At 27.7% G+C, this 25195-nt stretch overlaps 2 protein-coding genes across 23 annotated transcripts in view; one reads left to right on the plus strand and one right to left on the minus strand.

Annotated features, from left to right (window-relative positions):
* Positions 1–2060: 2060 nt before the first annotated feature.
* Roe1 (grpE protein homolog, mitochondrial Roe1) lies at positions 2061–11034 on the minus strand. The gene is made up of 3 exons (XM_016055716.5): positions 10861–11034; positions 6681–6852; positions 2061–2586 (listed from the first exon to the last, which is right to left on the minus strand). The coding sequence occupies exons 1-3, from the start codon at positions 10971–10973 to the stop codon at positions 2152–2154; spliced, it is 720 nt and encodes a 239-aa protein (XP_015911202.3). The 5' UTR covers positions 10974–11034; the 3' UTR covers positions 2061–2151.
* Positions 11035–11218: 184 nt separating this feature from the next.
* Positions 11219–25195, plus strand: part of LOC107442217 (uncharacterized) — a 63691-nt gene continuing 49714 nt past the window's right edge. For 10 of the 22 annotated variants that reach the window (XM_043056138.3, XM_043056164.3, XM_043056141.3 and 7 more), the window contains exons 1-5: positions 11456–11662; positions 13640–13692; positions 15470–15529; positions 20048–20122; positions 20779–20904. In XM_043056138.3, the coding sequence (XP_042912072.2) occupies positions 11629–11662; positions 13640–13692; positions 15470–15529; positions 20048–20122; positions 20779–20904 (348 nt within the window). In that variant the 5' untranslated portion in view covers positions 11456–11628. Of the gene's footprint in view, positions 11421–11455; positions 11663–13639; positions 13693–15469; positions 15530–20047; positions 20123–20778; positions 20905–25195 lie in introns of those variants that run through there. The other 12 variants (XM_043056150.3, XM_071177087.2, XM_071177091.2 and 9 more) reach the window with 5 other exon arrangements.

A 25195-nucleotide genomic window follows, 5' to 3' on the forward strand; every position in this document is an offset into this window, starting at 1 on the left:
TAATTATTTTTTAAAATGTAATTTTTTTAATTATATTTTTACAGTGTTGAGCATAATCTTGTATGTCTTTACAATTTAAAAACTAATTGAAAAAGTTTTTTTTTGCAATAACGGACCCTATTTGCACAAATTCATAAAAGCGGACCCTGGTTGAAAGAATGTGAGTAATTTTTTCACAATTTCACGAAAAACGGTCCTTTCACAAAATGTCTGGACAGACCCCTGTATGCAATAACAAAAGGGTTTTTAATGAGAAAATAAAAGTCTAATCAATTACAAGTTTCATTTAACTATATAATTTAGTCAACAAAAACATTACTTAACTGCTTATTTATTATTTTTTTTTAAAATTTACTTCTAAACCAATTTTTGAATTTTACTCAATGGTCTTCTGCATAGCTGAAAATTAATAAAAAAAAAATTTTTACTCTAAGGAGCATATTCACTCTTTATTTTAAAAACTAAAGAATGTGAGCATTAATAATACACAGCTCTTTGAATTTAAATATAAAATAAAACTAACAATAAATAGTTGCACGAAATGTAATACCATAATTAATCAAAGAAAGAGTCTATAATTAACTGTAGCTACAGTTAGTATCAGTACTAAAACATAAAAAATATTAAAAAATTTCAATATTCATTTCATTACCCAAAATTCAAATAGCTGTTTTAGTAACATACTATAAAATTAAATGGTCTCGATGTTTACAATGAAAGCCTCAGGAGAATCTACTTTTACAATAAGTAACCAAATCAACATCTTTATTTTTAGGATATTTATATTATTTTAGTTGGGTAATCAAAAATATGTTAATATTTATTATACAATTGCTTAAGTGTATTTTTTTAAAGTACTTTTGTGAAGCAAAATTAAAAAGCCTTAATACCTTAAAGTTGGAACAAAGTTTTTTAAACTATATACAATCTTGGCATAAAGAATTAGCTAGAATTTAGAACGGAAAAATACCTTAAATATTTTAAAAGTTATTAAGCTTTTAAAAATCGGCAATTTGCTGAGATATTTTTTTAAAGATGAAAATAAATGAATGACTTTCAATTTTTATGAAGACAGATAATGGAGTACTTGTGCAACTTTTTAAATGTTATAAAATTAGATCACAAATAGGGAATGCTATTCCGCACCAGAGACTGTGGGATTGTTACACCAATCCCACAAGATTGAGATTTGAAAACGAAAAGAATTCTTCGCTTTTAAAATGCTTATTGATGTCTGCCTCACATCACTAAGAATTCAGCATACATTTGACAGAGAAGAGTGAGCAATTGTTTCGCATTACCTGCAACCTGATGATCAAGGAACTGATGTTTTTAAACCCCCTAAAATGCAATCTAGAGAAGGAGAACATTACAAAATTACATCTTTGACTAGAACCACAAAAAAAACTTTAAAGAAAAATAGCAGATTTTGTCAATGTATTAGAAGATGAAAATGGAAACAAGCATACTGCAAAAGAGATTGAAGATAATGATCCAAAGACATCATCAAAAGATGAATTAAGGTTAGCTATGCAAAAATGCATGCTTCTCTCAGAGTTCCATACAAGAAAAGATTATGGTGAATAAAATTGACTAATCAACAAAGAAATGAGTCTTTCAGAAAAAGGGGATCACACGCCAGTGAATTTGGATCTTTTACATTATATATGTATAGTTGTGGAGTCAGATAAAGACTTATCGAGTAATTTAATCACTCGCTGAAATTAAACCCCCTAATGCGAAACTGAGCAGACAGGGCTGGCTTTAGATAGGCTTGACCTAACAGTCATGAGTAACAGTTGCAAACTAACGGCAGTTATAAAAATAGCATATTATTCGTAAAAAAGCATCATTTCATTTTAAGACGGAGCCATTGAAAAACAGCCTTAACCGGCAAAATTTCTCCATTTCAACCTGTAAAGGAAAGCATCCTTATAAAATATCTTAAAAGTATCAGGTTTGAGGTTAACAGTATTTGAATAATGCTCAATCAAACAAAATAGGTCAAGACAACATTTCAAGACATTCATCAGACAACATTTCAAGCAATCAAAACTATATAGAAAACATTATTTTAATTTGTTCAACATTATTTACACAGTTGATGTTAAACGTCTACGTGGCATAATTTACAAATATTAATTCGAAATCTTATGATTTACTAGCTTTTACAACTCCTACCATTGCAGGACGTACACATCGTTCGTGTAATCGGTAACCGACTTTGGTGACGGCTCCCACGGTGCCTGCTTCCTTAGAGGAATCCTCCATTTCGAAAAGAGCTTCATGGTGATTTGGGTTAAACTTTTCACCGATGGGATCCATTTGGAAAACACCATGTCTTTTCAAAACTGAATGCAACTGGGCTTCAGTCATTTGCAGGCCTTCAAACAAACTTTTCAGATGAGTGTTACCTTCAGAAAGAGCTTCCTTGGGAACTGACTCAGTTGCTTTTCCTAAGACGTCAGCCACTTCAACAAGATCTTTTACGAAACTTTGAATTCCATATTGTTTAGCATCCCCGATTTCTCGACGCATCCTGGTTCGGATATTCTCATTGTCTGCTAAAGATCGCTTGTATTTATCCTGACAAATAAAAAAGTTTATGAGTTTACATTGAGATTGGTTTATTTAAGAAATAAAAGCTTAAGATTGCAAAAAATAGAAAAAGCACATGAAAAAAAAATGTGTTTGAAGAAAATTTTCTGATAAGTAATTTCATTAAGTAATAGTATATAGATATAATAAATCAGAAATATATAATATTTTATAAGCATCAATATTATCATGAAATGTTAGTAACACATAATTTTACTTAAAAAAGATTAAATTATAATGTAAATAAAAAAAAATGCTAATATGAAAAACTTGGTAAGAGAAACTGTCCATAGAAGTTTTTAGTTGATAAAACTTATAACGTTATAAAAGTAAATTAGTGAATAATCTATCACACAGCCACATTAAAAAATCCAAATTGTCAGATCCACCATATGTCTTCACCAGTTTTTATATAATTTGAACAGCGTGTAATAAGAATTTTTGGCAGAATGTGTCTTTTTCAACATGCTTGAAAATTAAATAAAAATGTTAGAAAAAGATAAAAAACAAAAAAAACAACAACAACAAACATCATCAATAATAATAATAAACAAACCACGTTAACAAGAGAGGGTCAAAGAGTAATTTTAAATTATGAAATACGAATTAGAACAATATCAGCTCATTATAGTTTCTAAGTTATAAAATTTCAAAATGGTCATATTCTGAAATATTTATTTCTCAAGAACTATTTAACTAATTTTTTAGAAATAGTATTTTATCATTTAAAATTATGAAGTTTAAGAGGATTAGAAAATTTATATGAAACAAAATTTTTTTTTTACCATTATTATCCAAATAAAATAATAATTACTAAAATAATCTTTTACATGGCATCTTTTGATAAAAATTTAATCAAAAAAGTTTTGATTTGCTAAAAAGTTCCTGAAAAACAGGATTTGCTTAAGTTTCTGCGATATGGTAAAATACACAAAAAGTGAAAATAACATTAAGGGCCCTAAACTTCCAACCCCTCTTTTGGCAGTTTAACTATTGCAACCATATTTTCTAGATTGTGGCTACCCCTAATACTTAGATGATCAAAAATCCATATTCAAGTGAAATGAAGTAGAGGATTGCCAATAAATCCTCTACCAACTCTCACCAGTAATAAAATACTATGTTCAGAGCACAAGAAGAAAAAAAAGGAACACTAAGAATAAATTTTGATTCAATAATCAGATTTTCACAGACTCAGATTTAATCTTAATGGTTTGAGGGACTACTTTTAAGTATGTTAATTAACTAGAGAAGACAATGTTTTAAATTATCAAATTCGGCACAAAAATGGACTTACTTTGATTAAACAAAATTGTAAATTTTTTGACTAATTTGGACCCTCAAAATATGGGGAAAGGAGAAAAATCTGAGAAATCTGGTCATAGTAAGCAATAGTTAAGTTGAGAGAACAGGTAAATGTTTGTAACCGTTAATCTTAATTTCACTTTTTTCAAATTTCCCCATACTTCGAGAATTTAGTGAGGGAGACGAAAAATGTTCGCACACAATAAAGAATTTTGCATTAAATTTGTTCATAGTATACATAGATTATTCCATTAAAAAAATATTTTAATAATTATTTATAATTTTATGTAATAAGAGTCAGAAAAAATTCAAAGCGCAATACAAATTGTTTCATAATTTTAAATGTAATTTTCGACAACAAAATACAAAATTTGAACAAAATTGCTCAAATAGTTTAAGCAGGGGTCTGGTCTGTCCAGACTTTTGTGAAAGGTCCGTTTTTGTGAAATTGTGAAAAAAATTACTCGTAATTTGGGAATATAAAATAAATGTTAAGTCAAATTCTTTCAACCAGGGTCCTGCTTTTGCAAAAAACGTTTTCAAGGAGTTTTTACATTGTAAAGACATACAAAAGATTATGCTCAACACTGTAAAATTATAATTAAAAAAATTAAATTTTAAAAAATAAACAGCAATTGCTGCTACTAAATTAGAGATGCAACATACAAATATTCGGCATTAAACCTACACTGCTGCAGCAGAATATTTATTTCGGACGAAAGGAAGAGCATCTACCAAAGACAAAACTTAGTTCATTTATATCTGCCTTCCCCCCCCTTCCTGGGAAGGGTTTATTCGATTAACAAAACAATAATGAAGATAAACAAATTTGTGAAGGGTCCGATTAAAAGATAAATTATTTTGTGAAAGATCTGTTTTTAAGTTAAAATATTTTGTGAAGGGTACGTTTTTATGAAAAGATATTTTGTGAGGGGTCCGTTAACGGACCCAAATTTCTTCTAAACAGACTCCTGTTAAGATATCAAAATTTAAAAAAATCATATATTTTAAATTTTATTTGACATGAGCTATGGATGGTTGACCGTGAAAAGCTAAGTGCAGATGGCACTAGGGGTTAAAATTCGTCGCAAGATTTCCAGTTTACTACATACGATTGATTTTTATACATGATCTTGAAAAAGCACCCCAGTCAATATAATTATAGTTGTATGAAGTGTTTACAAAATAACATGTTCCTTCAATTTAAATTTCAACGAAACAAACAATAAATGTATTCAGAAAAATCCGCAAGCATGCTATGATGAAACCCAAAAAATTACAAAAGGTGATATTTCGCACAACTGTAACCAAATAAGGGATAACACTCAAAATATGGCAAACCTTACACTCTATGTTTTCATATTGATTTTGTTAAATTTGATTTAGGCTCACAATCAGTTAAAATTTATAAAGTACAGGGAACTCTTATGAATGGTGAAATTATGTGAAAATTAAAACACAAATTACAATAACAAAACTTCCTAGAATATTAAACTAGTTCACACATCACCTCGTAAGCATACCATAAACGGAGTGATACACCAGAAGTTTTTTAAATTTCTTCTGTTTTAAGGAAGCTTGTTATGGTTTACATTCAGTCAAACATCCATTCTTCTGATTTCGATCAAATTTTGTATACATGACAATTCAAAATTTGTTTCAATTATTAAATTTTTGTTAAATAAATTTTATTTGCTGGTTGTTTACCAACAATGTTTGGCGATCTTTTAGTGTTTTGCTCTTTTACTGCTCCTGTGTTTCTTATTTATTGGTTTTAATTTCTGGTTGTTTTGACCACGACTTAACCATTTGTGATTTACCTTTGTACCTTGGTTTGTTTGTTGCCATTTGTACAAATTTTGTCAATTTTACAGCAATGTTTGAATGTAATGTTTTATGTTTTAAACAGTGTAAATTGTGGTCACCATTGTCTTTGTGAGACAAGACTCATCCCTTGTTAACTACCACCACTTTACTGTTTCTTTTGAATTTCTGTAATTGCTCAATATAAGGGAGCGTCGTCGGCTTTACGCACTATAAGGCGACACTCCCAGAGCAAGCTTGTATTATTTGTGTTGCCATCTTCTGTAATGTTTGTAAAATGTAATGGTTTTCAATAAATGCGACGGGTGGAGCTGACCGATCGGCTGGGTACTGTGCAGGTGTCCGGTTGGCAGCCCTTAAATGAATTTTAAAATTGGGCTCAAATACATTTTGGTTTAATTAAAAAATTATCGAGAAATGGCAAAATTCACAAAAAGTAAAATTTACATTAAGGGACCCAAATTTTTGATGGCTTTTGACCAAATTATTAGGACTTTATTTTCCATATTGCAGCAACTTCCCATTTTTTGTGGGTAAGGAATCCAAATAGGACAACAAAAAAAAAGTATGTTTATTAAGAGAAGGAAAAGTATATTTTAGTGTCTGATTTCATTGGTCTATTCGTTTCGTTAAGGGTGTTCTTTCTTTTTTTGCACACTATACATATAAATTTAATCATTTTAAACAAAATATCTAAAAAAATTCTACACTTTACAGGGGCAAAAAAAAAAGAAGAAAAAAAAGTGATAACAAATCATATTCTAAATGGCATGTTACATGGATTTTTTATTTAAAAAATTCAAATATTAAGAAACTTGAAATAAAAAAATTTAAGACAAGATTATTATTCAAATCATTGCTGAGAAAAATAGTTAAATAGATTTAACTCATTGTTTTAAAATTTAGAAGTTAGCAAGTATAGTTATGGATGGCTGAATTAAAAATTCAATTACCTCTAAATCTTTAACCTTTTCTGCAAATTTTTCATTTTCTTCAAGAAGTCTCACAACCTCTTTTTCTTGTGGCAACTGCTCTTCCCTTTTCCCTTCTTTAAGTGTTTCAGCTTCTTCAGTAGCTTGATTTGAATATTGACGTAATCCAACAGCTGAGGCATAATTTTGAGTCCTGTAGAAAATAAATAAGAGAATACAACCAAAATTTTAATTTTAAAACTTATTATATCCAATATGTATGCCATATTTGCTAAAAACTTTAATTTAATAAAATTTGCTAAAAACTTTAAAAGCTGAATGGGGTACATTATGGAAATGGAAAACATCAGGGGATTAAAAAAGAATGTTAAATATTAACCATATTTTCAGGGGTCTGTCTAGGTTTTTCTGAGAGGTACCTATTTTGTGAAAATTTAGACATGATTTGTGAAAATTAAAAAAAATTATATTAAAAAAATCAACACAAAAATATGGATTTATCGTTTCTTAAGGGGTAAAAAAATAAAATTTTAGGAAAAAGTTTGTGTATTGTTTTCCCTAAAGTTGAATTTGTAAAGGTACCGCTACATGGTAGTAAATTTGACTTAGACAAAGTACTCACTTCTTTGATTACAAGCGGTGCTTATTACAAAAGCATGTGCTTATTACAAAAGCTCGAGCCTTAGACATACCCCTGATTTTAATTATATACTTTATCTAGACTAAATAGGCAATTTTATAACAGTCGTTGAACAGCCGACCCAATTTTTGGGATTAAGACTGCTAATTTTTAACTATGTAGCCTTGTTATTTTGAACCCAATCTAGAAGACAAGGGAACTCATGCATCAAGTATTGGCTAAATTTGCCTTTGTGGAGAACTTTTTGATGGAACTAACCCACACTTGCGTTACATGGACAGAAGACCACGAGAACCTCACACTGTTAGCCTTACGGCAAGGGGACTCAAGTGTATGATTCGTCTACCACTGAGGATATTTTACGTCAGTACTGTGGTCGATGCAAGCCGGATGCGAAATTCGTATCAATCAGTCATTGCCAGGATTCGAACCGGGTTCACCTCATTGGGAGGCAAACGCTCTAAATAGGCAATTTGTAAAAAAAAAAAAAAAACAAACAAACAAGTACACAATGTAATTATTCAAAGTAAGAAAGATTTCTGTATGGGTATTTGCACCAAAACTTCTACCAATAACTTTTGGTAACAGATGCAAATTAAAAAAAAAAAAAAAAAATCAGAATCTGGTACTCTTGAAGGTAAGCAGGAAAATACTTCTGAGCAAACCACTATCTGAAATGTTAGTAATTAAGAAAATTGATGCGAAGAACCAGTAACAATAAGATATTACTATTCCTTCAACATTTTCATTAATCCAATAATAAAGTGACTATGTATTGCTCATATTTAATGATATCTACTAAATATCTCATTAAAGTCCATAAATTTACTCTTCATTTCAACTAAATTAAATTATTATATGCTTATTTTAATTCCTTTTCCTCACACACTCTATTGTTGCTTTAATAAAAAATTAGGGATTTTCGTAGTGAGACAGAGTTTAAATTTTTTCCCCAGCTTTTCGAAAAAATCCTCCCTATCACTCAAATCTTTCTGGAAGATATTTTTAATAATAGTAACAGAAACAATTTGTGTTTACAAAAAAAGTGCCTCCACAAATTGAATAAAACTGTATGTATAATTGTAAATGCAATAATTTCTTTTTCATCAGAATATAAAATAATATACATTCCAATATTATGGGTACTATTCTCACATTTTCAAGGGAGGATGGAACTTTATCACACTTTTTGCATTCACATTAAGAAAAAATATTACATGATTTTTTTTAAATACAGAGCAAATAAAAAAATAGTTGAATTTCTTAGCATCCAACTATTTAAAAAGTACCCTTATCAGGGTTGGGTTTTTGACGTCAAAAAGTGGTTTTTGACATGACAAGGGTATAATACTGGTTTAAACCGTCAAAAACCCATCAAAAATGTCAAAAACTAAAGTTTGCCAAAAAAATATATAAACTCCAAAACTACCAACAGTTGCTAGGCATTATATTGAAATTTAATTATACTATAGGTAATAAGCAGGTTTTAAAATATTTTTTAATTAAAATTAAGGTAAAATAACAGATTTAAAATCTCAGAAATTTATATTCAAATGCATGTGCAGAAAAATTTTGCACAAAATTTTTTTAAATATTTATATTTTGAAAAAAAAAAAATTTTTTTTTTTTGATACTTAAGAAAAATAAAAGTTTATTACTATGCATTTTTGACATATAAGGAACATATAACTAATATTTATAAGGAACTTACAAGTTATGTTGTATAAATACAAACTTGATACAAGTGTATGAAAATTTTTTTTAATGTTATACCGAATATCTTTATTATCCAGATTGTTAATTTGAATTTAAAAGTAGTTATATTTGTGAATAATGATAAATATAATTCATATTGTTTATTATATTTAATTATAATTATTACACTTATCATTTTAAAACAATTTTTACCTCTTAATTTTTTCCCCCACTTGTATTAAGAATACAAATAATGCATATCTTGAAAGCAAGAAGTAATTATTCAACAGCTGAATATTTAGATATTCAACAAAATTATGTATAAGTATTCAGCAAAATGAAATTCACAAGTATTTGTATAAACTAAATTTTCAGCATAGTAAATGAATAGGCTGAATATACTGTAAATCGACACTAACTACTCTGCGTATTTAACAGAAAGCACTTAAATTTGTATTGTCTTATGTTAAAAAGATTATTAAGAAGATTTAAAAGAATATTAAAAAGATTTTTCTTTAAAAGATGTCTAATGTGCAAAACTGCTAATGTTTATCTTTAAACATGTCTAATTTTTAGTATAATCTATACTATACACTAAATTTGGTTATAAATAAATTTCTTAATAATATCACTGCAGATTTTCAATAACACATGAAAATGAATACATAATATTAAAAAAGATGTGAGCTTTCAAAAGTACAAGATTTTGGTTACTATTCAAAATATAAGTGTTTCTTCAAAATTTTAAATTTATTTTTTCTAGAACATATTTAGATTGTTGTTGTTGTTCATTTACGTCGCACTAGAGCTACACAATGGGCTATTGGCGACGGTCTAGGAAACATCCCTGAGGATGATCCGAAGACATGCCATCACAATTTTGATCCTCTGCAGAGGGGATGGCACCCCCACTTCGGTAGCCCGACGACCTGCACGCGAAGTCGAGCACCGAACATATTTAGAAACACTATCCTTTATAAAAAATATATAAGTTTTATGTATTAATTAAATTTCACATATGAATATAGGTTTTTGACATTTTCGACATTTTTGACGTGACGGTTTAAACCATGGTTTAAACTGTCAAAAACTGTCACATGTCAAAAACCTGCCAACCCTGACCCTTATATACAAACATTTTAATCATTTACAATGAATTTATAATTTACGATACACAGGAAGATATTCTTGCTGTGACCTGCGGCAGAATAATTATAAAGTTTTCGCAACTTCCACGAAGCGGCCTACGAGAAAGAGAAGTTTAAAAAAAAACCCACCACAGATGGAGACCAACTTGATGAATTCAACTCGCACCCACTCCCAGGCAAACCTTTACGTAATTCTGCAAGAAAATTTGCAAGTTTGAAATCCTTTGGGCACCTATGTCATACTACTTGGTGCGGAAAATCAGTATACGGAAATATCTCCTACTAGTTCCCATTATTACAAATAACGGTACTATTAGATTTCCAAAGGCTGCACACAATTACCAAATTATTATGGTCGCCTTTTCCTATTGTAGTAATACTTGTGGTAATATTATTTCTTCTTTGCGCCTGGAATTGGAATAATACGAAAATAAATTAAAAACCCTATAACATAAATAAGCACGTCAAAGTAGTAATAAAATCTTTCGATCGTCGAACTAGTAAATGACGATCAAAACTATTTTCTTTTCAACAAATGCACACAATAACTTTAGATTAATGAAACTAATGATTATTGAAGAAGACAGAAAGATTTTTTAACAGTTTTGATCAGTATTTAAGAATTCACTTGAGAATTGCCGGCAAATTCTTTAAGGATTCAGCTACGATCAGAGTTTTACTAAAGATTATGAAAATTTAACTCTGTGCAAGTATTCACCTCTTTAATCGAATAGGTTGAATTGTTTGAGACTCCAATTTATACTTAGGAAAAGATTTAAATGACCGTAAAATACCACTTAAATAGGTAGAACGTGCAATCACGGATGCCATGATTTTGATGAATTTTTTATCCAAATTTCTTTCTGATGCAATTTTTGTCAACAAATGACTATTGCCAAATTTCATTTAACGAATCGTGAACAAATATTATGAATTCAATTTTTAATTTATTAAAAAAATAATTTTTAAATCTGCTTAGTTTTCTTTATTTTTAATTTTGATATTTGATGTGAAATTTTGAAATGACTGCGAGTATATTAAAAAAAATATTTATGGAAGGAAATTAACAACACAACTTAATTTGACCTTAATGATGTCACTAACTGATGCCGTAAACAACAACAAGAACAAGAAGTTAAAAAAATAAAAAAAGAACTTCGTAATATAAATTTATTTATTATATTAATTAATGCACAATGGTATCTAACTATTTAGTTGGAATAATTGTCACATTCAAAAGATTAATGTAATTTGAATTAAAGTTAATTCAAAAATTAGGTGAGGTTTACGAAGTTTGTGTTTATGTAATATAAGGGGGAAAGTTCTACACTAATTTTTTCAACCACGTGGAAAAGTTCTTTACTTCCTCTGTTCAATAAATTAATAAAATAAAATGAATAGATTTACTTGTTCGTCAAAGAATTATTGATATAGATATTGTGAAGTACTTGTAACCAGTTGTAATTATCAGTTTCGTTACACATGAATGCATCAACATGCTTGTAATCAACAAACCAAAGGTCAGGGTCAAAATAACATAGCTGTAGAACCCTAAAAAATTACGACAAATTTATTTCTTTTTTATTAGTACTTATTGTAACTAATAAAAATTTAAAAAAAAAAATAATTGGCGATATTTTGAATGGTGATTAATGGATTGTCATGGTAACCTTGAACAAACTATTTCATAAATATACAATATAAACTGCGAATTCCTTTTTAATTAAGCTTTTTTTATTAAGAATTGAAGCTAATAAATATACTTAAAACACAGTAAACAAATTTTTTATATTTAAGGTTGTTGTTGACAAAATCTTTACAGTGGAGTTCAGAATGAAGTTTTTAAATTCTCATTAATTTCAAAAGTTTTTAGTTTAAAATAGTTGATGAATATTTTTTCCAACTTGGTTATTGTAAAGTGGTTTTGTTATGTCAAAGAGATTTTAAAATTTGTATTTTGAACGACAATCATTGACTATTCCTTGCATATAATAGAATGAAATATTTCTGGACTTTCATAATTTCACTTTTTTACAGTTCAATGTAAATAGCATGTTGTAAAATTAACTAGTACAAAGTTCTGTAACTAACTATAGTATTGTAAAATTAACTTACATTTTACCAAATTTGGGTAGATTATTTGTTGCAGAATAATCACCTAGTCTTGATAACTTCTGGGCAGCTGTCCGCAAGAAACTAAAAAAAAAAAAAAAAATCTCTGAACGGGACCAACTCCAAGGGTAAGGGTATAACATCAGCTGTTTTACCCACTGTGTAGTTGTGTAATCATATTTTTTTAGACTTCTGAAATTTTTTTTTTGTGGAATTTATTAGAACTGTCACTATTTTTATTATGATATTATTAAAATGCTAGCCAATTTTGCGAGGTGACTAAAAAAAGTAAGATTTTAGTTGGAAAAAAGTATTAATTAATAGATAATATTTTGATGCTAAAACTGAAAGGCAATGTTAATGCGGAGATCTCCCAAAAATAAAAAAGAGCTGGGTGCTTTTTTCAAAAACAAGGGCACCTCTGTTTTGAAGGACACTTATCTTCCAAATTATATTTAATGCCCTTAAAAATGGAATTCAGAATACTCAAATAAATGTGGTGAATAATATTTTATACATATTAACTTCATCTAAAAATAATTATGTAATAATTAGTTATGCTAATCTGAATTTCCTGCCTTCTGCTATTGCAATTTTTTTTTTTACTTAATATAAAAAAAGAGCATTTTTTTTGCATTAAAAAAAAAAAGGCACTTACTTAATGGCAAGGAGGGTGCATTTACTGTGTAAAAGGCCACCCTTCTAAAAATACTTAAGGAAGAACTCTGGCTATTCTATCTATATCCTATTTAATGTTTGTTCAGAGTTAAAAGTAACAATATTAATTTACCTATTGTTTATTTAGTGTTTGTTTCATAGTTTGTTTAGGAATTACAAGTTAAAAGAATTCTCTTTAAAATGTTTGATAAATTAGATTTTTTAATTTAGTATTTAACTTTATTGTGAAAAGAGATTTATGTATATAATATGATCCATTTAACTGAAAAATAGTCGAGTACGTCTATGTGAAACTAGTTTTTTATTTGCACTGAATAAGATAAAGGCAATAATTCTAAAAGCTTGCTCTTAAGAATATTTCCCGGCTTCTAAAATTTTACATCTTTTGATAGCCCCTGTTTCTTTGAATAAAATTATGTTTTTTAAAAAATCAATCAATATTTAAGGATTCATTTAAAGTTTACAGAAATCATCTTTTCCCATTTCAGGCCATTTAATGATTAAAAGACAAATTTGTTTGCTTAAGAAAAAGTTGTCTTTGCGAAGAAATTATCGTATCAAATACTGCCTTAAATCTCTTTAATAACATTCTTTGTAAATTTTTTTTTCATTTTGAAAACTAATTACAATCATAAAATAAATTGTGTTAAATTGATTTGCTCATTAAAGTGATAGTGGGATTAAACAAATTTATAAATTTTTTTCAGGTATGAAAATGGGAAATGTCGGCAATGAACCTCGTTTGTCAGACCTCCTATTTGTAAGCATATAATTATGTATATGAAAAAGATATTTGTTAATATTATAATTACTGTATATAACATATTACTGTAATTATATTATAATTACTGTTATCTAAATTGAATCCAGTTAAATGAAATTTTCATACTAAGTGTATATTTTGTAAAATTTGTACATTATTTATGTGTAAATTATAAAGTTTTTGAATTGAACTGTTTTCTTCGACTTATGAAAGAATAAGTTTTTTTTAGAATGCCTGTGGCACAAATTAGCAAATTTTACTAACTTTTAATTTAAATTTCATCTTTCGTTGTATGTATATAAATTTTGCTTTATATTCAGTAAATGTAGAAAATCCATTTAATTTGTACATTTTATATATTAAATGGCTTAAACAGTAGAATATTATACATATCCTATTTACTCAAAGCTGGCAACTTTTTATGCTTTTTTGAAAAAATTCTTCCAATTGTAGCTAAGTTTAAATTTTAATCCATGCTTCTTTGTTTTGTAAATTTGAAATAAAATTATTTTTTTTCCTACTACAGTACAGAACCCGTTATTCGGAATTCAGAAAGCCGAAAAACCGGAACGAAATTCAATACATTTTCCTGCCATTTTCAAAAAAATAAATTTTTTTTTCCTCATAAGATTTTAGGATTTTTCTTTCTTTTTTGAAAGATGTTTACCTTGCCATCATTTTGGAAATAATCATTAGTGTATTACTTCATAATTTTTTCTTCTTTTTAAGATTATTTCCAATTTTTTTTTTTAGTTGCGTTTAACAATAAAAAAACGGCTTTTTGTAGCGATTCAGAAAACCGGAAAAATCAGTTATCCGGAATAGCGATCGTTCCGGATAATCGATTCCCTACTGTACATGCTTATGATTCAAAAGTTTATATGAAATGTCACTTTATTACAGTCTTCTGGTGGCGAAGCTTTTAAAGTGTTGGCAAAATTATCAAGAATTCTGAAAGCTTTAGTTTTTAATTGTCTATCACTCTCTAAAATATTTTGCAAGTAATTTAGTAGTTGGTAGTTGCTTACTGTTACTAAAATCATTTGTTGATCATGAAATTTTATAGTTAGATAAAAATTTTTAAATTAGCTAGCTATTATTGATGAAAAATTATAATATTTTGCTACAAAGTGTGGTTTGAGTTAGCATTGTAGATCTACATTAATACTCTTAATAATCTTATATTTGATGGTTTCAAGATATAAATGAACCGTGCATTATTCTCAAAACAAGACGTTTCCTTATAATAGCCAATTTTTCAAAAAGTAACTTACATTGTTATATGCTACTTAGATAGTAATTTGTAAAATGGTATAGCGCGGCCATATGATGAGATGTTGTCTAATTGTTTTAATGGATAGAAAATAAAAAGAGTTTAAAACTTTTGATGATATTGATTATGTTATTAAAGTTATTCAGGCTTTAGTTTTTATTTAATGATTCCACATTGGAGCATTCTGAAATTGTGTGATTATAATGCAAAGTTTATTTATATTAAGGCGTCAATCTTTTTTTAATTGATATTAATTGTTAAGTTTTATGTTTTTCCAGTTTTTATTTTATTTAAATGAACCTTTTTTTTCTAAATTTATGAAATTTACCATATTTTTTCCTCAAATGGAGAAGAAGTAAAATAAATTACAAATACCTATCCCTTTATTTCTTTATTAAATAATTGTTTGTTCAATGAAATTTCTGTTTCTCATTTTAATGGTGTTTGTTTTAGAGCACAGTTCAATTCGTGTTCAGTAAAATTTCTAATACTTTATTTTAGAGCATTGACATGGAGCGTCAACATGATGAAGTTTCTGCCTTGCTGGATAATCTTCCACCCGTAAACTATTTTATTTCTTTATAACATTAAATTTTAAGCTTCGTAACTCATAAATGTCCAAGTTGCGCATTTTCTGTAGTATTTTGTATACATTCAATTGAACTTCAAGAAATCAGTCGACAGGGAAACAACTGGGAAACAAAATTCATTCAAAAAATGTTTTTGTTGAGTTGTAAAAGTTTGAAACATAGTACTAAAACTTATCTGACTTTTTCTATAGTTAGAAAATGTATTCTTATCAGGGTTGGCTGGTTTTTGACATGTGACAGTTTTTGACAGTTTAAACCATGGTTTAAACCGTCACGTCAAAAACCTCACTGTCGAAAATGTCAAAAACCTATATTCATATGTGAAATTTAATTAATACATAAAATTTATATATTTTTTAAAGGATAGTGTTTCTAAACATGTTCTAGAAAAAATAAATTTAAAATTTTGAAGAAACACTTATATTTTGAATAGTAACCAAAATCTTGTACTTTTGAAAACTCACATCTTTTGTAATATTATGTATTCATTTTCATGTGTTATTGAAAATCTGCAGTGATATTATTAAGAAATTTATTTATAACCAAATTTAGTGTATAGTATAGATTATACTAAAAATGAGACATTTTTGAAGATAAACATTAGCAGTTTTGTACATTAGACATCTTCTTTTAAGGAAAAATCTTTTTAATATTCTTTTAAATCTTCTTAATAATCTTTTTAACATAAGACAATACAAATTTAAGTGCTTTCTGTTAAATACTCAGAGTAGTTAGTGTCGATTTACAGTATATTCAGCCTATTCATTTACTATGCTGAAAATTTAGTTTATCCAAATACTTGTGAATTTCATTTTGCTGAATACGATATAGTTTTGTTGAATATCTAAATATTTAGCTGTTGAATAATTACTTCTTGCTTTCAAGATATGCATTATTTGTATTCTTAATACAAGTGGAGAAAAAAAAATTTAGAGATAAAAATTGTTTTAAAATGATAAGTGTAATAATTATAAATAAATATAATAAACAATATGAATTATATTTATCATTATTCATAAATATAACTACTTTTAAATTCAAATTAACATACTGGATAATAAAGATATTAGGTATAACATTTAAAATTTTTTTTTATACACTTGTATCTTGTATCAAGTTTGTATTTATACAACATAACTTGTAGGTTCCTTATAAATATTAGTTATATGTTCCTTATATGTCAAAAATGCATAGTAATAAAGTTTTAATTTCCTTAAGTATCGAAGAGAAAAATTTTTTTTTTGAAATATAAATATTTAAACAATTTTTGTGCAAAATTTTTCTGCACATGCATTTGAATATAAAGTTCTGAGATTTTAAATCTGTTATTTTACCTTAATTTTAATTAAAAAATATTTTAAAACCTGCTGATTACCTATAGTATAATTAAATTTCAATATAATGCATGGCAACTGTTGGTAGTTTTGAAGTTTATATATTTTCTTGGCAAACTTCAGTTTTTGACATTTTTGACGGTTTAAACCAGTATTATACCCTTGTCATGTCAAAAACCACTTTTTGACGTCAAAAACCCAACCCTGATTCTTATATGTGTCTATTTTATGTAATTTTCTCGATACAAATTAATTAAGAAAATCAGACCTATTATTATTCTACCGGGCAATGCAAAAAAAATAAAATAAATAAATAAATAACTGCTTTCTAGTCAGACTAAAAAATAAATAAAGGTCACATTATAATTAGCTTAATGATTGGTATGCTTGCTATTAATAAAAATTACTAATCAAAGAATAGATAGAAGAATCATAGATTCTTTTTTTTTCTTTTTCAAATTTATGTCTGAAAATTATTATGAACTTGAAATGCCTTTTTAGAAGTGTTTCTATAAAATGGCTGGGGCTAATGTGACCATTTGCTCAAAATGTGTTTGCTATTAGTTGCCTTGAAATTAATAATAGATAGCTGCAACTGTAAAAACTTTTTTTTCCTGGATCTTTAGGTCTAGTATTTTAAAATCAAATGCTTTTATATTGATAAAAATTAAATTTATTTAATTTGGAGAATTTGCATGTTTCAGTTTTATTTTATTATTATTATTATTATTTTTAGTTTCACTTTTTCTATACTATTTTACACATTAAAGTTGCACATTTTCTATAATATTTTACATATACTAAATATAATGTCAAGAAGACAACTGAAAAACTACTTGGAATTTTTTTATATTCCAAAACAGGGTTCGTTGATTTAAATCACGATTTAAATCATGATTAAAATCAAATGATTTTTTAAAAAAAATCATTGATTTAAATCAACTGAGTTTTATATATATATATTATATTGATTTTAAAAGTTAAAAAACAGTGCTTTAAATTATTGATACTTATTATTATTTTCTTTTCTCAGTTTTAAAATTTATTTTAAATAAATTGCTGCATTAATTCATTTTAATTAACGAAATTACTTTCTTTCTTGGAGTGTGTTAAACACATTTAAAATTACATGTTTAAAAATCTTTTGATTCTTAACATTGAAAGTACAGATTAAAGTAAATATTTAATGCTGTCTTAATATAGACTTGCATAGCTGCAGAAAGTAAATAAACATGCTTTTTTTTTTCAGAAAGCAAATGTTAATTAAAATTCTACCTTTTGATTAAAAAAGCATGAAATTCAAATCTACATCATAGTTTATTGATGGAAATTTCTATATTTCTAAAGCTTGAGGTTATATTAAAAAGAAATTACCTTAATATGCCAAAAATAGAAAGAAAAAAAAAAGCTGAGTTCAGATATTTTTTTTCTGATATAGTGTCATTCTTCCCTATCAAAGTCTATTTGAAGCAGTAGGGTTATTAACTGGTTTTTATTTTTCTTCTCATAATATGTTTACGGTATCTTGAAATTATCAGATTTTCTTTTGTGAAAAAAAATTCCAATGATTACATAGATTTTTTTAAAAATGTTTTTTAGCTTAACTTATGTATTTTGATAAAGGATTAAAAATGAATATTTTAACATAAAAATATATAGATTGAATATTTATTTTTTGATGAATAACAACATTTATAAACACAATCTGTTGCATTTATTTTGCCATTTTATAAATCATGAGAAAAAAAAAGAGATCACAATTTTAAATTAAAATTATACTGTGCTAATTGAAACTTTGTGTTATTAGTTAAAGTAGTATTCTTTAAATCATGGGTCGCCAAACTTTTTTGATCATTGACCCCTATATAATTTTTCGAAATCTCCATCGACCCCCATAAAACTAATTTTCTGTTAATTAAAATAAAACTCTATTAGATACTGTGTTTGTACATTTATTTTATAATTTTAAGCATTTTTTAGAGTAATAGTACATTGTGTAACAATAGTTTTATGAAAAATATATTAATGTTGAAATTTAAATACCTTATTATTTATTTAAATTAAGTAACTATAAATAAGTAGAAATAATAAGTAAAGTAACTACAGATTTATTGCTTCTTAATCAATGAGATGGGTGTGCCCTGTGTTTTATTGCAAGGTTCGCTATATTGGGCTCAAAATTGGTCAATTTTAATCTTAAATCCCCTCTAAACTCCACATTTAATTTATAACTGTACGTAGTTAAGATTGAATTTACCGATTTACCCCTCCGATTCGGATCGACCCCCTGGCTCAGATCGACCCCCGCTTTTGTTAAATAGACCCCTGGGGGTCTATATAGACCACTTTGGCGACCTCTGCTTTAAATTATCTATTTTATCTTGTCTTTTAATTTCAATCATGCCTTTGTATCAAAATGGTCGCTATGCATTATAATGAAAAATTATTTTAGTAAGTTAGAGCTTCTAAAATATTGTTATAATATAGTTTTAATATTAATTTAATTTTGATTAAACATTTATAAAGTTTTTTTGATCATAAATTAAAGCTCTTATAGTGTATTTAAATACAAATCAAAAAAATCTGATTTAAATCAAAAAAATCCGATTTAAATCAAAATAATCCGATTTTTTTGATTTTTTTTAAAAAAATCAAAAAAATCACGAACTCTGTTCCAAAATGATTTTGTTGAGTTGTAAAAGTTTGAAACATAACACTAAAAACTATTTAAATTTTTCTAAAGATAAAATATTTTATTCTTATATGTGTCTATCTTATATTATTTTCTTAATACACATTAAGAAAATTAGACTTATTGCTATTCAACTGGGCAATGCAACAGAACTGCTTTCTTATAGTTTGTTTACGGTAAGAACTCCCCCCGCCACAAAGTTTGAGGCCATCTGCAGCTATGGAAACAAGAATGGTTATAATTATGTTTCCGAATAAAGCTATTGCTTTAAACTCAATGTATTGGACTTTATTAGGAGTTGCGCTTGAAGAATAATAGTATTCTTTTAAAATTTTCTTTTCTATTTCTTTCAAAAATGTATAACTATTTCTGCATCTCTTATTTATAAAAATTGATTTGAAATTTAGTAAACTCTATCAGTTGCAATTTTAGTTGCTAATTTTCTTTTTAATTTTTGTTACAGGATGAATTAGAATCTTCACTCTCAAATATAGATCTTAACCTATTTTTAGGAGATGGTGCTGACCTTCCTGTTGATGTAAGTTTTAATGGCCATAGTGGGGTTGGCATTTCATCTGCAAAAAATCCTTCCTTCCTGTATCGTGAAAGAAATTGGATAAAATGGAAGAAACTAACGAAAAATACAAGTGTTTAGAAATATAAGAGTAGCTTAAATTTAAACAAAAATAATTTATCTATAGTACCAGAAAGTTAAATGTTTTTCCCCCTTTTAATTGAAAAAGAAACCTTTTTTAATATTTAATTTTAAAAAAAATTATGTATCATTATTTAAGAGTCAGTTTCAGTATACATACTTAACAGTATTTGATTAAAAAATTACCATGCTGTTTGAAATTGTGAATTCAGTGTGTGAGTCATATATTTAGTATGTAATTTGTTAATTTGGTAGTGTCAATAGAATTTTATTATGTTATTTTAACAGTTCTATAGATAATTATAAAAATAGGTTTCTCAAAGTAATGCAAAATATCAGTAATTCTAATTTCTTAAATTCATTAGTTTTTTCCAGTCCAGTTTCTTCCAGTGTACTAGAAGATGTAGATTTTTTCCTTACAAAATACCAACTGTGCTGAGAGACTTTTTACCTGATCATATATTTAATTCAATATTATTTTTTATTATAATAAGTTTTTAAATTAAATTTAATCATATATAAGTTTTCTTTTTTCCCAGTTTCTGGCAGAAGATGTCGCTAATTTATCATCATGCGACTCAGATGAATTCAAGAATTTTTTTAACGGGAAAAGGACTGTTAAAGCAGAACCAGTTTCACCTGAGAAAAATATTTTGGATAGAAAGGTTAATATTACTATTTCATTCAGTTAATAATTTTTTTTTTTTTAATTAGTACAGTAGAGAACCCGTTATCCGGAAATCAGAAAACCGGAACAAAATTCGATAAATTTCCCCCTCAATTTTTTAAAAAAAAAATTTTTTTTTCCTCATAAGATTTCAGGACTTTTTATACTTTTTTGAAAGATGTTTACCTTACCATCATTTTGGAAATAATCATTAGTGTATTACTTCATCGTTTTTTCTTCTTTTTAAGATTATTTCCAAAAAAAAATTTTTTTAGTTGGGTTTAACAATAAAGAAAACGTCTTTTTGTAGCGATTCAGAAAACCAGAAAAATTAGTTATCCGGAATAGCGATGGTCCCGATCGTTCCGGATAATCGGTTCCCTACTGTGCCAAGTTTTGAGTCAATAAATTTAAAGCATTGGTTTTTATTGTGGTTTTTATACCTTCAATTCAAAATACTTATTAAAAAATGTTATAACAGGATGCATAGTGTTTTTAAAAAGTGCTTAAAGATGCTTATTTTTTATTTACATTTTTTAAAATCCCTTAAAGGTGCTATTTTTATTCGAGGTTTGTAAAAAGTGCTTAATTTTCTATCTTTTAAAAAGAGATTTTTTTTTCCTTTGCCGTGTCGGTTGTCGTTCTATCATGTCTATGTAAAGTTTTTAAAAATGTTTTTTCATTGTATTGATTTTATGTTTGTAAATTAAGAACTTCAATCGATAGAAAAAAATAATTTTTGTTACTGCAGATATGCTAATTGTGATTTTTTTTGGTAAGTAATTATAAATATTTTATGAGTGCTTAAAAGGTGCTGATTTTTTGTTGAAAAATCTGGCTATGCACCCTGTGTAAGGTGTTAAAGAAAGTGCTGTAGAACTGGCTTATAATGAGCTGATGGGAATCAAAGCTATTTTTAAAAATAAAACTATTCTGTATAAAAAGAAACTGAAAATGTTAACAAGCAACTTTTCTTATTTTTTTATTAATACTGAAAGTGAATAATAAAGTGCCTTTTTTGTAATTAAATTTTCTTAATCAGGGTTGCTACACTACCTGAAAAATCGCTGAAACTGTGTAAAGCCAGTGAATTTAGAAATTGTCCCAAAATTCAGAGAATTTAGCATTTTTGAGCCAGAATCTGGAAAAGTCAGTGAGTTTGATTTAGGGAGCATTAAGCGTGCAATCTTGGCGTCACCATTTCCTGCACAAGTGTTTTGTCTTCATCCATTTGGCATGGAGCTAAATTCAACAGAACCGTAGTATGCCATGGTTTTGAGACTTAGAAAACTTCTAACTGGAAACGAATTACTGGTTACTTGAATTCATAACTGATAGCAGGGTTGATGGACTTCAAATTGTCTATTCTTATTTTTGATTAAGAAATTTATTTTATGAACAGCTTTTTATAATCTCTCATAAATTATTAATTGATTTTTAGTGGTAATTACCTTAATCCTCTATCACAAAGGCTTCATAAATGAATTTAATTAAACTCATTATTGCGTACTCACAGGAAGCATGTGGATTGCTGTTCTGCATGGAAATTATAAAGCAATTTTATAATATCTTGAGTTCGATCTAGATTTTAATTTTAAGGTCCATTTTTATGAAAAATGGAAATTATTTTTCTGAAAATTTCTCTAGTAATAAGGAACATTCAGTTTTAGCAATCACTATTTTTTATTCTATATTTTTGTAAGCCCACGTTTTCGATCCTTTTTCGGCAACTTCCCTATGGTTTGCCAAATTAATTTCTATATATTTAATCGTTGTTATGACTCACGAATTTCAAATTTGAGCCATCACTTTTTTTGAAGCGTTCGATTCATGACAACTCCATCATAATTTTACGTTGTTCGATGATAGTTTATCTGCATTTAATAAATTTTTTGGCTTTTGTTTTTTTAATTCTGATATTTTAAAATTTATTATGACATTCGAATTTCAATTTCATGTTTTGACACGTTTTATTTGTGATGATTCCATCGTAAATTTACATCGTTTGCTGGTAGTTTTTTTCGGCCCATTTTATACGGTTTTTAATTCCTATATTTTCACGATGATGTAATCACGCCGTGCATATTTCTAATTAATACCTGACACTTTGTTTCATTGGGATTCAATCTTAATGTCATGATGTTTGGTGATAGTTTTTTTGGCAGTTATTTATAATTTTTACGGCCTTTTTCATGTGGTTTCAAATTTCGATATTCTTAATACAATGCTGTTACGCCGCTCAAATTTGAGTTATCACTCTGACGCGTTTGATTCGTGATGATAATTCGTAATTACATCATGATTTCTCGTTAGTGGATGATAATTTTTTCTTTTCTCATTCACCATTTTTTTGGCCTTTCCTACAAGGTTTTTCCAAAATCCAATATTTTTTACTCTCTATTACGACATTCCAATTTTAGTTTTGGCATATGCAATTCTTAGCAATGCTTTTGTAAAATCATGTCTTTTCCGAGAATCTACTATGGAACAGTTTTGTGGGATCATTTTTGTAGAGTGAACTTTCGTAAAGAGGTTGTTTTTATGAATTTGAATTTCCTGATAGGGTCATTTTTACTAATAAGAATTTTGAGAATACACAATTTTTTATAATTTGTATATAGTGAAGGAACCATTTTTTTGGAATTTGAATGTTGTGAAGAGACTGTGAAATGGCTCATTCTAATCGACCCCTGATATTCATTCCAAAAATTTATTATTTTTTTTAATAATAAATAGACAGAAATATTGCCTTTAAATCCTTTATTTTTATTTCACTTTATTTTATTTATTACCTTTGAAGATAATAGAAGATTGTTACATAATTTGAGCTTTTTTTTTCCTGTATGTTTTCACTCTTAATTATATTTATATCTCCAATTTATTTTCTATCGTGTCGGCGAGATTTGAAGATGATAAATCTTACTTTTTGTATCATTGATCAATTTGCTTTCGATTTGGTTTGATTCCTATTTATTTTAGCATTAGTTCCTGTTAATTTTAAAATTTTAATAAAAAAATTTGAATTTCTTATACTTTTGTTTGTTAAGACACAAATTTCTAATACATTTTTAATGTTTTTTCTCTCTAAAATGTTTGTTTTTATTTTGTATTCATAATAAAGGGTCAAAACTTTCTTTTAAAGCAAATTTGTTTGAATTGTTTAATCAATAAATAGAAATTAAATTAGGAAAAATTATTATTCATCACTCAAATCCCATCCAGTTGTGATATTGTGCCTATTTTATTTTTAGAAATACAGTGGGTGATCGGTTAACGAACAAATCGGTTAACGAACACTTTCAAGAAAGATTTTTTGTGTTCGGACAACGAACACATATTCGGATAATGAACAAAACGAATTCTAACGAACACTTCTCGAAAAAAGAAGTACTATTAAACGTTTGTTATCATTTTGTATACAAAATAAGATCACTGAAAGGAGAAAATTTTAAAGCATGCTTAGTATTGATAATTACTAAATGAAACTTGAATTAACAATGAATTTAAATTTAAAGGTCATTCAATAATTATTATTATAAAGCTTCAAACACTTCTCGTTTACCAATCTGAGAATCCCAGAGCATTAAAAAAAAAATTCCATAATTAAGAACAAACTGCCAGTAATGTGGAGATCGAATCAGAGGGTATGGGTCACGCAGTATCCTTTCTAAGAATGGCTATTTGAAGTTTGTGCCCCGAGCATCAAGGACTACCTTGATACCAATGACTTGCCGTTGAAAGCACTGCTGCTATTGGACAATGCACCAGGACATCCAAAGGATCTTGAAGATAATTTGTTGACAGACTTTCCCTGGCGGACAGTTCAGTTTTTACCTCCGAATTCGACTTCGCTGATTCAGCCGATGGATCAGGAAGTTATTGCGGCTTTCAAGAAATTGTACACTCGCGCGCTGTTTCGTCGGTGTTTTGAAGCAAGCCAATTCTCCTCAACAATGACTTCAAAAAAGTTTTGGAAAGAAAAATTTGACATTCTTGAAGCTATTCGTATCATTCAAAAGGCGTGGTCAGAAGTCACACAGCGACAGTTGATTTCGGCTTGGCGGAAGCTGTGTCCATCCTTCGATCAAGGTGACGGAGATGATCAGGGAGACACCCCTGAAATTATGGATGAAATTTTGACAACTGCTAGAGATCTGGAATTGGAGGTGAACGAGGATGACATAGAAGAGCTCATAATGAGACATGAAGATTAACTGACGACAGAAGAACTCCAAGAAATTTTGAAGGAAGAACACCAAGAAACACAGCGAAATGTGTCGCCTTCTGAA

Source organism: Parasteatoda tepidariorum, chromosome 2, assembly GCF_982258835.1.
Source record: "Parasteatoda tepidariorum strain Cologne lab strain chromosome 2, Ptep-v5.0, whole genome shotgun sequence".
NCBI lineage: Eukaryota > Metazoa > Arthropoda > Arachnida > Araneae > Theridiidae > Parasteatoda > Parasteatoda tepidariorum.

Coding starts and splice junctions, on each gene's coding strand:
- Roe1 (XM_016055716.5), bottom strand. CDS start 10,973: ATGGCATCCGTGATTGCACGTTCTACCTATTTAAGTGGTATTTTACGG. Junction 6,853..10,860: donor CAACCTATTCGATTAAAGAG/GTGAATACTTGC, acceptor TATTTTCTACAG/GACTCAAAATTATGCCTCAG. Junction 2,587..6,680: donor AAAAGGTTAAAGATTTAGAG/GTAATTGAATTT, acceptor TTTATTTGTCAG/GATAAATACAAGCGATCTTT.